Genomic DNA, 11,658 nt, shown 5'->3' on the forward strand with positions numbered 1-11,658 from the left:
GAAAAAAAAAAAAAAAAAAAAAAAAAAAAAACAAAAAAAAACAAAACACCAAAAACCAAGCTGATAAATAAACAGGGATTGAGAGGTTCTTTAACAGAAAAATTGTGTTTGTTTTTTAAAACAGAGACAAGGCTTTTTGGTGTGAGCAGTGCCAGTTTAAATTGGTTGGGCTATTCCAAGCAGTGCTCATGGCAGGTTATGTTTACTTTTACTTTTAAGAGGTAATCAGAGCATCTTTAATTGCTGAGCACAAGTAGGTTTCAGCTGGGTATTCTCATAAAATGCTTCATCCAGCCTGTGCTGAACAGACCGTGCTGATAAGAATATGGTGATCTACTAAAGCTTCTGCTATCCCATCAAAACCCAGGATCTGTTTTATAACAACTCCACCACGCAGCTTTGCAACGGGAGCTCTGTGCTTACTGCACGGTGAGCCTCAATGAAATGTCATCCCATATAAAATCTGATTAAAGGAAAAAAACCCCTCTATGTAAAACTTGCTAACACAAACACCTCAGAGCCATGGGGGAAAAAAAAAAATACCCAGCCCAGCTCAAAATCTGATTTTGACAGTATTACAGCAACTCACAGTCTCAGGTGGATTTACATCACTTAATAAGGCAGTTCTGCTGTTCCCTTGAAGTGGCTCCCGAGCCACCACCAGATGCAGGGATCCTGTGGATTGCTGGAGGAGGGCAATGGCGTGCTGATGGGAAATGTTCTGATCCAATGGCGTGCAATTAATGGCCAGTATGTGGTCATTTTCCCTCAGTCTTTGATCCCTTAACAAAACATTGAAAGCAATTTTTTAATGCAGCACAGTGACTTCACATCAGGCTCCTGTAACTAAAATGTGAACAGGGAAAACAGGCAGTTGTGCAGGGTTAAATGTTTATGTGCTTTAAAAATCTGCTTATTAGGGTGCCTTCACCAGCTTACACACTCCATTCCATCCACACTGCTCCAAACTGCCCAGCCACTTTTTGCTCCAGCTTTGTCAGGGTACAGAAATTTGCTCACTTCTTTACTTTGCTTCTATGCAAAATTTAATTGCAATTCCCTTATACTTTCTTGATGATACTGAACTACTAGGCTGACAAAAGTATTTTTGTAGTTACACAATGAACTAGGAACTATTCTCCATTGTGTTTAGCACTACACAATGCCATCTCTAAGAACCCACAACTCAGGCTTTGATGCTGTTTTGTATCACTATTTACTCTAAAGATTGATGTGCTGCATATTTGTATTTTACTTAAAATTTATAGTATCAAGCTTCAGACGTGAAACTTTCTTGGAGCAACACGCAGTTCAGTTGCTACCTTGAGATAATGTAAATTTCACAGTTAATTCACCCCAGTGATGAATTTAGATTTGTGACAAGAGAGAAACCATCACTCATCTCCTTTGTTAAATATTCATTCTGAGCACGAGACCAAACTGTTACATAGACAGACACTGCCTTCAAAGCTCTGTAGGAATCCAAAAAAGTCTCCAGGAGATCTTGTCTCAGAAGCAAAATGGGAAGCATGCTGGGGAAATTTATAAACTCCGAAACAATATAACTGCACATCTTAACTAAGGCATTTGAGACTTCCCTTTTATCGTGCCATGTTTAAGATGTTTCCCAGAAATCACTTTCTTCGAGCACTAACCATATTTCAGATTCTCTCATCAAAGAAAGTGAGCAGCAGGTCATCAAATCCTAAAGTGAGATATTCACCCTCCTTTGACATCCGGATCAGTCCATCTGTCTCCACTTTGAAAGAGCCTTAATATGCTTTTCTTTAAGTGTTCTCTGGTGTGTTCTCTGCGGGCCCATCGCCATTATCATTCCAACCTCTCCCCACTCTTTTTGTCATCCTGTGTTGGCACTTCCTGACATGTGTTATTTAAAAAGTGACACCAGTGACTTGAAATCTAGACACATTTTTTTCTTGAGACATAATTCCAAGCACTGCGTTTGTCTCATGCCAACTCTTGTGGTTTTACAATCGCGTTTTATTTTTAAAGGATTGCTCTGCCTTTTGTTGTTGGGTGAAAACCCACAGACAATACAGGAGGAAACTGCCTGAAGCCTCGATTCTATGATGACATCTGTGCAGGGATCTGTTGGGAGGAGTGGATCTAAGTTTACACAGGAAACAAACAGTAAAACCAACTATAAATAGGGCATTGTCAGAGGCACATAAATAAAGGGAAAAAAAAAATCTTTCAGGGACACAGCACATAAAAATTAAAACGGAATCTAATTTTTATTTTCTTTGTATTCTTTTCTGAGTTTACTCTTGTTTTTTTAATCAGGACTCAAGATTCTCCAAAGTGAGTCATGATTTCTGGAAATTCCATTTATGAATGGCTCGGATATTTAAAACTCATCTGAAAACCTGATCCTCAAAACATGAGTCTCTTTCAGCTGAAAAGCCAGAATTCAAGATACCACCACCAAAATATCCCACCAGATAACCCAGACAAACATGTTATTCTGATTGAGTTTTCAACCTGAAGGTCATGACTTTTCCCTCCACGGAAAATACAATTTTCCAACACAATTATGAAGATCTCACCTGTCAGCTATGCTTCCTGGCTGGACTTCCTTGACAAAGATACCAACTTCTCCCAGGCTGGGATTTTTAAGGGCAACCACACTAAATCCCAGACCTCCAACAGAAGGTTTATCAATCGTTATTGATTCTATTTGTCTTCCCTAATAAAACAGAAGATAAAATGATTTACTAATTTTCAATGCAACAGAATAAGCTAGTTGAAAATTTATGAACACTGGGAGAATTATTCTCCTCCTAAGACCAAACAAAGGCAAAATACTGAATATGTTATTTCTATAAAAGCTCCTCCATTTATTATTTTTAATATGGCAATGTATTGGATATGCAAGCACTCTGAGGTTCTGAAACCTCAGGGAATTTAAGAGCTGCTTTCACACTTCATTCACATTATGAGATGAATTCCAAACTGGATGAAAACTATGAACGAAGTCCTGTCTAGAGCAATATATTTGGGATTTCTGGAAATGCTGTACAGCTAAACTAAATTACTTGTCTTTTGGCTCCCCTTGTTTTAATGCTGATTTTTAGGGGTGCATTCAAAAGGCTGCAGCTTTTAAATAAAGAAATTAATTTCCTCCCCCTCCCTGCAGCTTCACACTTAATGCTAAAAAAAGTTTGCTTTTGCAACTGCCTGTTTTTCAGTTCTAACAAAAAATTACTGGGGTTGTTTACTGGGAAATATTACTGGGAGAATGCACTGCTATCACAGATCTTTTATTCCAAATAATGTGCAGCCTTTACTGCTAAATCTTATCTCTGATGAGTTAATGACACACTAATGAGAAGAGTAATGCTCAAAATATTACAGCTACATTAAGGTAGTCAATTAGCAACAGTTACTTAATATAGAAAGGCATGACTAAGCAATTAAATTAGTGGTTCAAAATAACACAGAACAATACATTTGTGGTATAAATGCCAATCCCACGTGGGTGGATGTCTGCACCTGTACAAATTCTTAGGGAATTTGGTACATCTGCATCTGCCTGGCGAAGTTAAGACATACTAAATAAAGAGTTAAATAAAATATTACATGCTATTTTTTTTTAATCCTCTGCACTGTTCAAAAAGTTGGTACATTTCCAATTTAAAATGTACTTGATAAACAAGTGCCTCCATCAAAACAACTTTCAGCTGAAAATGTCCATTTTCAATTAAGTGTCATCAAACACCAAAAATGTTTTCTGGCAGCTGAAACTTCCTTACTACGTTGGTGTGTTTGGTAGAAAGTAAAACAGAAAATTGGCAATGGAAGTTAGAAAAACAAAGCAAGCCACCAAGCCACTTCCTATTGCTGACATTATCTTCCAGAGGGAAAAGTTCTCAACATTTCTACTCTCTCCTGGTCAGGAGGCACCACCCTTCCAGCCACACAACAAAAAAAGCAGCGTGAAATGCTCCAAAATGAAAAAAAACGTTTGGTTTGCTAAACCTTAGAGCCTTACCTTTGCCATTTGCTGGATGATCATGTTAAATTCATTAACTGCCAGGTTTGGAGTGAAGGCTGATGCTCTGGGTCCAGGTGATGTGCAAGGTGTCCCAGCAGTGACTGATTTGTCAGCAAACACCAAGAGCCCCCTCTTGGTAAAATCAAAATCCACCGAGCGGTCAGGAGGCATGTAATTGAGCTGTTAAAAATGAACAAAGGTGTGGAAAAGCTACTGAAAACAAAAGAAGGGTTTTCCATAAATACTATTTTATGTGCAGGCTGCACAAGGAACAAAACACCTGTGTTCATGTATGCCCATTCACACAAAAATACTCACCTGTATAAATCAGGCAGTGTTGATATATAATCTATAACCAAGCTACCATATCAAATTTAAACGTTTTTCAGGATTTCCCTGAATGTTTCAGCTGTGTTTCTACTCCACTCATTTTTCATTGTTTCTTTCCTGTTTCTCCTCTGCCCGTGCTCCTTACCCTCTTTTCACCCTGGTATTCCAGAAACAACACATGCAAAAGCACCAAACACTAAAGAGGCTCTCAAGCACTGCTGCAACTGTTAGGGAAACCTATGCAGAATTTTGGCACAAAAATTCAAGTATTTTGAGTCATTCAGGAGCCTGAGGCCTGGTTTGTATTATCCCCTCCCCAAGGAGGGTCTAGGGTACAAACTACCCCTGAACGTGTTATCTCTGCTGGAACTTGCACTTCTAGTCCTCACTGATAATGAAGAAATGAAAAATATTCCCAGTGTGACAAAAACTGGAAAATCCCATCCTGAATGAAGCTGCCCATGCTTAAACAGAATTTCAAGAAAACCTCAATGTTCTAGATATGAGAATTCTGAACATTCCAAATACAAACCCCACTATGTCACAGTCACTTCTTAGATACATTTGCTTTTTCATACGATTGTTTAACAGCCTGCAGATGTGCATCCAAGCCTTGGAAGGAAGGGATGCAGCACCTGTAGGAACTTGGGAAGGGGGGATAATGCATGGCACAGCCACCACCAGGCAGGAACACCTGCAATACACCTGGCAAGGGACAGCCTTGTCCCCCTGACACCCACCCTGCTGGTCACTCCCTGGTTTTCAGTTTGCTGATGATTTTAACTCAGCTGCAGGGTGAGACCTGTCCATGCCCATGTCCACAAAATCAAGTGTCACTTGGCTTTACAAACCAAACCACAGAAGTTCCAACCTCTGCTAAAGCCAAGTCATTTTAAAACTCGCTTGGGTACAGCTGCATCAGAGCTTGGCAAACCTTCAGGCTGGGTTTTCTACACTTTACTTGCCAAAGCAGGTTAAGCATTCTTGTAAAAATTAGCAGGAACTAAGTGATGCTGTCTTTTAGGGAGGAAAAAATGCTGCCAGTGAGCTGACAAACAGCACTTAGCTCCAGTGAAAAACAAAGGATCCCAGTTCCAACACTGTTCAGGACTGCAAACACTGGAGCTGATGTCTTTTCCAGATGTTTTTTTCCAACACAACCCTGCCTGTCCTGCATCCCTTTCAAAGCACGTTGCCCCATGACCTCCTGGTTGCAAAACCACTTCTCATTTCAGCAGTGCCTCTGCAGACAGAACTAAAAAAAGGCCCAACACTCACGAGCACCCCGTCACAGCTTATTAACGAGAGCGCCCTCGTTAACACACGCCTACACGTGCTGATCCAAGTTCCACTGGCCCGGAGTTACCATCACACCAACAGCAGTAATTTCACACTCACTTGTTCCTTCAGCTGCTTGATGGATTGCTGGAGAGTCAGGATCTGGTTGAACAAGGGGCTCCTGAGGGTGTTTCGTAGCACAGCCAGGTTTTCCTGGTGCTGGGAATCCCTTCTCTCCTGCAGCTTCGCCTGCAGCCGATCCAGGATCTGCAGCACCTGCTGCTTATCTGCACCACAAACCAGGCCAGGTTAGCAATGGAGCTGCTTTGCTCAGTGCTCAGCAAAAATGAAGTATTTTCAGACCACGTACCTGCTGCTGGATTTTCGGGCATGTTGAGGGGTGGTTTTGGAATTGATCAGAATAACCTGGCTGAGATTTAAAAAAAAAAAACAAACAAATTAATTAATGATAAATCTAAACAGATCAATAACATTTGATAAGGGCAATAATACCACGCTAACTACAAGAAATTTAATAAAAAAAATAATACTACCCCTGTTGTTTACGCCAAGTATTTAACAAAGCTCTCTACATAGCCTCAGCACATCCAAAAATTTTTCCTTGTTCCACATGCTTTCCTTTCACACACAGGAAGGAATATGAACAACTCTTCCAAACATGAATACAAATGCAGGTTATGAAAAAAAAAACTGAAAAGGAAAACTGAGACAGACACATTCAACCAAATTATTTTGAATATTGACATTAAAGTTGTGATCTTCACAGATATATACAGAGCTATAATCTGCCTATTATTTAGAAGACACTCTCCATCTGATCATTTCTAGATGGCATTCTTCAGACAGTATTCCAACATTGTGGATGGCAATATAGATGAAACTTTGTGTTTCCCCATAAAACAGTGAAGTTCACTCATGGCACAGCACAGAATTAAAGCACAAAATCTGGCATATTAATCCCTGTTCCAACACATTCCTGAGGAAGGTCTGTTCTAACCACAGCCTGATTTACAACAGGTGAAGGAAGCCTGTTCTCTTCTCCTGCAGGTGTTTGCCTTTCTCTTTTCTACGCACATGAACAGCAAAATATCCTTTATTAAGCTTTTAAGGAGCAGAATATCCTTTACCCTGAAGCTCCTCCATAGTGCCAAAGAGAACAGGTCTCCAACAGGGGCTGAAGCCTAGATGGCAGTATAAAAACAACAGACTTACAACTAGCAGAGATGATAAATTTGTACCCTTGCTTGCATGTTATTAAGTTGATGTGGAGCCTGTCATTCTGAAATCTATCAAGGCAGCTCTACCAAACAAGTTTCCTTCACTTAGTACAAGCTCCTCTGAAAAAAGCCAGCCATTTAACAGCACAATTTACATAATTTTAATTCTATCCAGTACATAAGTGTGTAATTTCAGAATAATATATTTGGAATTATTTTGGAACAAGACTAGCCATACTCTCTACATAAAAGCTTTTTATTTCTTTTTCAGTCTTGCAGTTCAAGAGGAGCAAGGGTCATATGGTGAACGTGACACCAGGGTAAGCACATTCCAGGGGCTCTCTCCCAGCAGGACCTCTGATCCTTTCAGCCCTGCCTCTGACACTCTCTCTGCTCACACTGAAAACATCTGGAATTCTACGACACTGTTACAATTACCAAAATATTAATTATGCAGGTGAGTAGCATTCCTTCTCCTGCAGAGTCAGGTTAAGCTGATTTACCTAATTGGAAAAAAGAAGTGGATGGAGGCGTGTCACAAACCACAATTTCAGATTTATGCACTCTTTCCTGTGCATATCCCAGCAGCTCTGGCTCCTGCAGGAATTCCTGCAGAGCTCGGCGGCTTTGTGTGGTTTCCACCCAGGGCCAGGCAGAATGAGTCTCTTTGCAAGACTCCTAACAGATTTAGGAGGCCATTTTAAATCAAACTTGTAGCAAGAGTTGAAGCAGCAAAGCCATACAACCCCCTGAAAGATTTTCAGGAATGCATCTGCACTTTTGGAAGTGCTGCAGCTTTATTTTCTTTTCCATTCGAAGTAAAACACTTCTAAGAGCACAGCAGCCTTTGATTCTGTGCTGAGAGCTGATTCTGAAGAGCAGATGAAAACACCATTTCCTTACACACTCCTGAGTCTTCATCAAACCCAGAAGACAAAACTTAACCTCCTCGACTGAAAATACAGCATGAACCTTAACAAATCAGGACAAAGAATATGGAAATTTGTTCTTTCTTCCCGGTTTAACTTCCCTCCGTTCGCTTTCCTCTGTTTTTCTACCTCTCATCAGCAGTTAAAAGAGGAAAGCGAGCGAACTAAAAGGAGAAAGGCATGGAAAATAAAACCTGCAAGGAAAAGTGGCTTGAAATACCTTTAAACCAGCAGTGGGGAGAGGAAGAGATTAAACCCAGAGAAGAAATCCAGCATGGCAGGAAATAATGACAACTTGACAGCACCATGCCCACCCAAGAGCCAAAGCCAAGAGGCTGGTCCAGCTCCCCAGCCCTCTTTTGTGCATTTATTCTTCCCTTTCCATTTCCCATCTGATCCCACAGTGAGCTGGAACAGGGAGCTAAACACTCAGAAAGAATCCTTAGTGTTTTGGTGGGGTGAGCTTTGTGCCCAGTCAGCTCTGAGCCCATCCCCATTCCAAAACAGCCTCCAAGTCCTGAGCTAACCATCCCCAAAATTCATCTTTTTTCCTTTGCCGAGGGTGTAACAACAGCAATTATCCAGTGGGGGCTGACCCGAGAAAATTGGAGATTTAAATTTAAGGAGAAGAATTAGAGGTAATAGATCTTGGCTCCATCGAGGCAGAAGTTCCCTGGAGAAGGAGGTACAAAACAGGAGGGAAAAAAAAAAAAAAAGATTAAAGAAAGTTTCAGCTTCTTGCTTGAGCTGCTCCAAGTGTCCCTAAGAGCCACTTGTGCCTGTGGATGCCCAAGTGGATCTCAGGTGGTTGAATAACAGTTCAAGTTTACACAGCATTTTGGGGTTTCTCGTGATCAGAGCTGCCCTCCAGACAGCTTGCAGTGCTTCTTAGTGATTTTTTTTTTTTGGTACAATATGTTAAAATCACACTCAGTATTTCTTTATTCTCCTTTCTTCCATAAGAGAGTGGGGAGGAAAAAATTAAAGCAAACAGCTCCTTCTGGTGTGAAGGGATCCCTGAAAATACAAACTAATTTAGAGTTTTCAAGTCATGGATAATTGAGGACTGGTCTCTAAGACCTGCTTTTGGGCACCAGAGAAACTCACAGCTCCATGTATTATTGATCTCTGTGTTTAAGAGCCCAAACAATTTATCATTAAACACTTTCCAAATACACTTTAAGTCCAGGCAGAGTGTCAGCAAACAGTTGATACATTAGAAAGTCCATTCCTAGGCATTAATTTTGAAGAATGATCCAGAACACTTTGCTTTGTCCTGTTAAAATCAGTTCATGCACTCCACATCCCAGCTCCAGTCTCCAATGGATGCTTATTTATCTTATTGGAAAACCTCAGTTCAACATTTACGTCACAACTTCCAACATAACCATAAAATCATCGACAAAATTATGAATTTCAGGAGGTTGAGTGTTTTGTAACCCCAGGACAGCATCCAGCTGGGGTTCCACTGTCTTCACTTCTGAGAGCTGAACCCAACGCATCCGAGGGAGTGGGAAAGCTTCAGAAGGTTTTCTAAGAAATCCCGAGACTTGGATCTTCTTCAAAAGCAGCAGAAGGAAAAAGGAATTCCCCCATGCTGGTGCCAGCAGAGGGTCATCAGAAGAGCTGAAAGGTTCAAGTCTTCCACTGCCATCACCCCCCTGCCACTGACATGGAGCCCTCGGCCCCGGCACATCCCAGAGCCAGAGGAGAGCACAGCATCCAAACATCCCACCAGCAGCCTTGGCAAACAGCTGCCCTCCACAAAGGGCTGCTGGAAGCTGGAAATTGAGGGCTTTGCTGCTGGAGTTCAGCCAGCAGAGATTCTTCTGCTCGTTTTTCCCCACCCATCCACAACCACCTCTGCCCCACGTCCTTCAACCTTGCCTCCGACAACCTGCATCCCTCCAGGAAAAGTCCAGCCTTACGGGATGTTCTCCCCACTCAGCCTGGCTGGAACCTTTGGGGATAGTAAAACCCACAGGTGCCTAACTAACTGCTGCTGTTTCTCAAAGGCTTCTAACACAACCAGCCTTAGCAGCCAAAGGGCTCATCCCAATCCAAAGTCACCTTTCTGCACTAAGGCAGCTGGAATTTTTCCTGGCCCTGTTATGATGAGTGACTAATACAGTGCATATCATCCTCCTCATCACAGAGACCTCTGACTTGGAAAATTTCAGTCTAAAAGTTGAGAAAAGCAAAAGCAAGGAAACACAGCATTTGTTAGTGTGATCTTAATCCTAAATTGTCCTGACATGCCATCAGCTGAACTTCAGATAGCCAAAATTTTATAGTTTACATGCCGTCAAGTGACTCCATACTATGAAAAAACACTTTTCTACCACGTGTTTTGCTCAGTTTTACTTATACTGTACAGAAAAATTCAGTCAGACCAAGCATAGCACATACACACCTTTCCTCTGAAACCACCTCTGCCCTGTGCAATGCTGCAGGATTTACAAAAATGCTGCTGAGCATACACTGACTGCTCCAGGCACTTGAAAGAAGGAAAAAATTTGAATACTCCTGTGAGTACCTGAACGCTGATACACCACACATCTCCAAGGTGCAGTAATTATTGTATTATTATCAGTAAGGTGCAGCTAAATATTGTTAAAAATAAAGAAAATACTGCGTGGGCAGGCTGAGTTTTACACATGATTAGTGACTACAGGAGGAGGAAAGTGAAGAAAACACAGCACTCTGCACCTGTGAGACAAGAGGAGCCTCACTCACTCTCCAGGCACGGTAACTTCAGCAAGCAGAACCTGAATTCCTGTGGACTTCAGCCTCCAGGGAAGCACCAGTGTGGGTTCTCTGCTGTCTGACAGAAGCACAGCTCATGCCAAAGCTGCTCTCCACCAAGCAAAATCATGGTCTCTGAAGCCTGTTCTCATGGAAAACTCGTTTCCAGTATCTAAATACTGTCATTCTCAATAAATCCTAGGTACTTCGATGACAGTGTACACAACTAACAAATCACATCACGGGGAACAGAGCTGTTAGACCTGGAACTACGCTGAACTTCCAAGGGTCACAAATCAAAAAGGAATGCGGAAGAACTGTTTTCCCATTAACCACTCGTAAACAAAGTCAAAACCTGCTCTGCTAAGAATCTCTGGACTGACAGGCACTTGATGGGAAGTGTTGCAACAGGTGTGTTACTTCTCTCCTCACCCTGAGCCAGCCTCTCCGAGCAACAGAAACTGCACAACACCACAACATCAGGATGACTCCAGTGCCATGGAGAGCCCTTGGCTGCCGTCGGGGATCACTCAGCCCTGCCCTGTCTTTACTGGGGTGTCAGGGACTTGTCGAGGTCCCTGGTGCCAGAAGGGCTTTCCCAGGGGGGTCTCTGATGAGTGCAGGCTGGTACCCCTTGGCCGTGGCTAGACTGGTCAAGCTGCTGTTCACAGGTCTGGCTCTGGAAGCAGGAGATGGTTGGAAACTCTCTGAGAATTCCAGGATGGGTCAGGTTGGAAGGAAACACAGTCGGGTCATCTGGTCCAACCTCCCTGCTCAGGCCACCTCTGAGCACCAGGTACAGGATTGAGTCCAGATGGTTCTGGAATCCCAGTTAGAGAAAATCCACACCCTCCCTGGACAATCAATTCCAGCGCTCTGTCACCCGCACAGGGAAGAAGTTCATCCTCACATCCAGGCGCAACTTCCTGGGCATCAGTTTCTACCCACTGCCTCTTGTACTATTGCTTGGCACCAGCAGGCAGAGCCCACCTCCATCCTCTTGGCCGGCTGGAACACTTGTCACAGACAAACGCAGGTTTCTCTCCCCTTTGTATCTTTACGCACACATCTCACCCGCTGATCCACACGGCCGTGTCCGAAGGGGAATCCACTCCTGCAGCGG

The 11,658-nt window shown here is 42.4% G+C and overlaps 1 protein-coding gene across 1 annotated transcript in view; it reads right to left on the reverse strand.

Moving 5' to 3' along the window:
- Positions 1-6,015, reverse strand: part of PATJ (PATJ crumbs cell polarity complex component) — a 132,115-nt gene extending 126,100 nt beyond the window's left edge. Inside the window, 5 exon segments of the mRNA XM_041421570.1 lie at positions 590-782; positions 2,568-2,707; positions 4,013-4,195; positions 5,744-5,910; positions 5,994-6,015. Coding sequence (XP_041277504.1) covers positions 590-782; positions 2,568-2,707; positions 4,013-4,195; positions 5,744-5,910; positions 5,994-6,015 — 705 coding nt within the window.
- Between the last annotated feature and the right edge of the window lie 5,643 nt (positions 6,016-11,658).

This window comes from Onychostruthus taczanowskii, unplaced genomic scaffold (genome assembly GCF_017590055.1).
Source record: "Onychostruthus taczanowskii isolate IOZ18803 unplaced genomic scaffold, ASM1759005v1 scaffold7, whole genome shotgun sequence".
NCBI lineage: Eukaryota > Metazoa > Chordata > Aves > Passeriformes > Passeridae > Onychostruthus > Onychostruthus taczanowskii.